Source organism: Octopus bimaculoides, chromosome 20 (assembly GCF_001194135.2).
Source record: "Octopus bimaculoides isolate UCB-OBI-ISO-001 chromosome 20, ASM119413v2, whole genome shotgun sequence".
Taxonomy (NCBI): domain Eukaryota; kingdom Metazoa; phylum Mollusca; class Cephalopoda; order Octopoda; family Octopodidae; genus Octopus; species Octopus bimaculoides.
In genome coordinates this window covers 30,457,540-30,459,768 of record NC_069000.1, presented here as the reverse complement: position 1 = coordinate 30,459,768, position 2,229 = coordinate 30,457,540, and the positions used below count along the sequence as shown (strand labels likewise).

At 36.9% G+C, this 2,229-nt stretch overlaps 1 protein-coding gene across 2 annotated transcripts in view; it reads right to left on the bottom strand.

The window, feature by feature from the left end:
- The window catches only part of LOC106876408 (leucine-rich repeats and immunoglobulin-like domains protein 1), a 19,002-nt gene that overhangs the window by 9,904 nt on the left and 6,869 nt on the right, over positions 1 to 2,229 (bottom strand). For both annotated transcript variants that reach the window (XM_014924942.1, XM_052975226.1), the window contains exon 2: positions 886 to 2,122. In XM_014924942.1, coding sequence (XP_014780428.1) covers positions 886 to 2,096 — 1,211 coding nt within the window. In that variant the 5' untranslated portion in view covers positions 2,097 to 2,122. The remainder of the gene's footprint in view (positions 1 to 885; positions 2,123 to 2,229) is intronic.

Genomic DNA, 2,229 nt, shown 5'->3' with positions numbered 1-2,229 from the left:
TATATATATATATATATACATACACATATATATATGTAGGTGGCCCATTAGCAATTAAAATCTAAAGGCAGTTGACGAGGTGAGTTGCGCTTAACACCAGGCGCAGTAAGATCCACGGAAGAAAACTGAAATGCAATGCATGAGAGTTCGAAATCACGTGATATGGGTATATCTGCTTCCTCACTTGTGCGCTTGTCTCATACCGTACGTAGCTTTCTCGCTTCCTCTCTTTCGTCAGCTTATTAAGATAATGCACTTTGTGGCTAATTGAGTCGTTTTTGACTCTTGTTTCTAGCAGAGTACATGCATGCCTGTATGTATGTGTATATGTACGAATGCAATAATACATACGTATGTATTTGCACGCATATGCACACATTGTATGCATACACTTTCAAGCATTCATGCATACAAATAAACGAACTTACATAGATACACAAACACGGAATTGTGTACATGTTAGTATATGTTTTATATGTGTGTGTTTATGTATGTGTGAACGTATCAATGAATGTATGATTGTATGTGCATGCAAGTAAGGAAGTTAGACAGAGGCAGCGACAGACAAATTGAGAGCGAGTGGGGAGGAAAGAAAGAAGGAAAGAAAGAAAGAAAGAAAGAAAGAAAGAAAGAAAGAAAGAAAGAAAGAAAGAAAGAAAGAAAGAAAATGACGAACGGAGACTTGAACAAACAACAATAACAAGAGCAAAAACCATAACAAAAATCACAACAACAATAAAAGAGACATGAGAACGAAAATGGACGAATAAAAAGTGACAGATAAAGAGAGGGAAAAGAGAAACAAAGCTAGATAGAGAGGGAGTGAGATAAGCTACACCTATCAAAGTGCTATTATCAAAAGAGTATTTAAGGAGTATAACTTACTGTAATACAACATTTCTCTGGTTGAATATATTGGCACTTAACATCCAAGATGCAGTGCAATCACAGGTTAAATTTGTCATTGACAAACGTAAAACTTGGCTCCAGTTTAACATATCCTTGGGCAGTCTGTTAGCCGCAATGTCAATAATAGACGCTAATTTTAGTGATTTATTTGAAAGCGAAAATGCCAAAGCATCAATATGGTGTAATTTTGGGTTGTTATTTAAATAGAGACTTTGCAACGCTGTAAAACCACTCTTCTTTGCAGTAATGTATTGTAACAATGGACAGTTGTTGAGTCGTAAGGTTCTGAGGTTCTTTTTTAAAGCCGGCGATAAGAAATCAACATCCAGTTTCTCTAAATGGCTGTTGGAGAGATCCAGGTAACGCAAATTTGAACCGGCGAAATTGGAACAAGGAAGCGATCGGAGGTGGTTACCGGCCAAATTCAAATGGTATAAATTATGTATGCGATTCAACGATGGACAGTGTAGTTTTGTCACGTGATTTCCGTTCAACAACAGTGTATTAATATGTGCAAAAGAGAACAGTGACGGCGATATCTCAGTCAGAGAATTATGGCTTAAATCAAGCTTTTTTAAGTGGATAATATTTGCAAAAGACAGTGCGTGAAGTTTAGAGATATTATTATGAGACAAGTTCAAAGCGTTGCACTTGGCAAGGTTTGCCAAAGCAGAGGGTTCGACTACGCTAATGTGACAATAGGAAAAATCGATTTCATAACGCAACCTCGAGAAATACGACACTATAAATACACTGCTTTTAATAACATATAAAGGGTTTCCCTTCAAAATTAGACGCTCCAGACTCTCCAGTTTTTCGAACGTTTTCAAGGTCAAACTGGTACCGGTGATTTTGTTATATGATAAATCAAGCGTTTTCAGTTTTTTGGTGTATTCAAATGACAGTGTTTCGATTGTAGCAATGTCGTTGTGAGAGAGATTGAGATAAATTAGTTTTGGATACTGCATCTTACAGATTTCAATGATGTGGTTGTGGTCGAGGTAGATATGTGTAGTGTTCCTGGGTAAATCAGTCGGCAACAACAGATGATCTCTTCCAGTTCCATTGAAAATTACCGACACACTCGACTCGGATCCAGTGAAAGTAGATAGGATGACTAGCAAGAGAAACGGGAAGCATGTTGATCCAAATCTGGTGCACCAAATTTGCGTCATCAGAGCAGCCATGTTGTATCAGAGAAGACGTTCTGGTTCTGTCAAAAATAAAGAACAGATAATAATTGCATCAGCAAAATTTCCCACATATATATGTTCGCATACACACACACACATATGTATGTATATATATATATATATATAT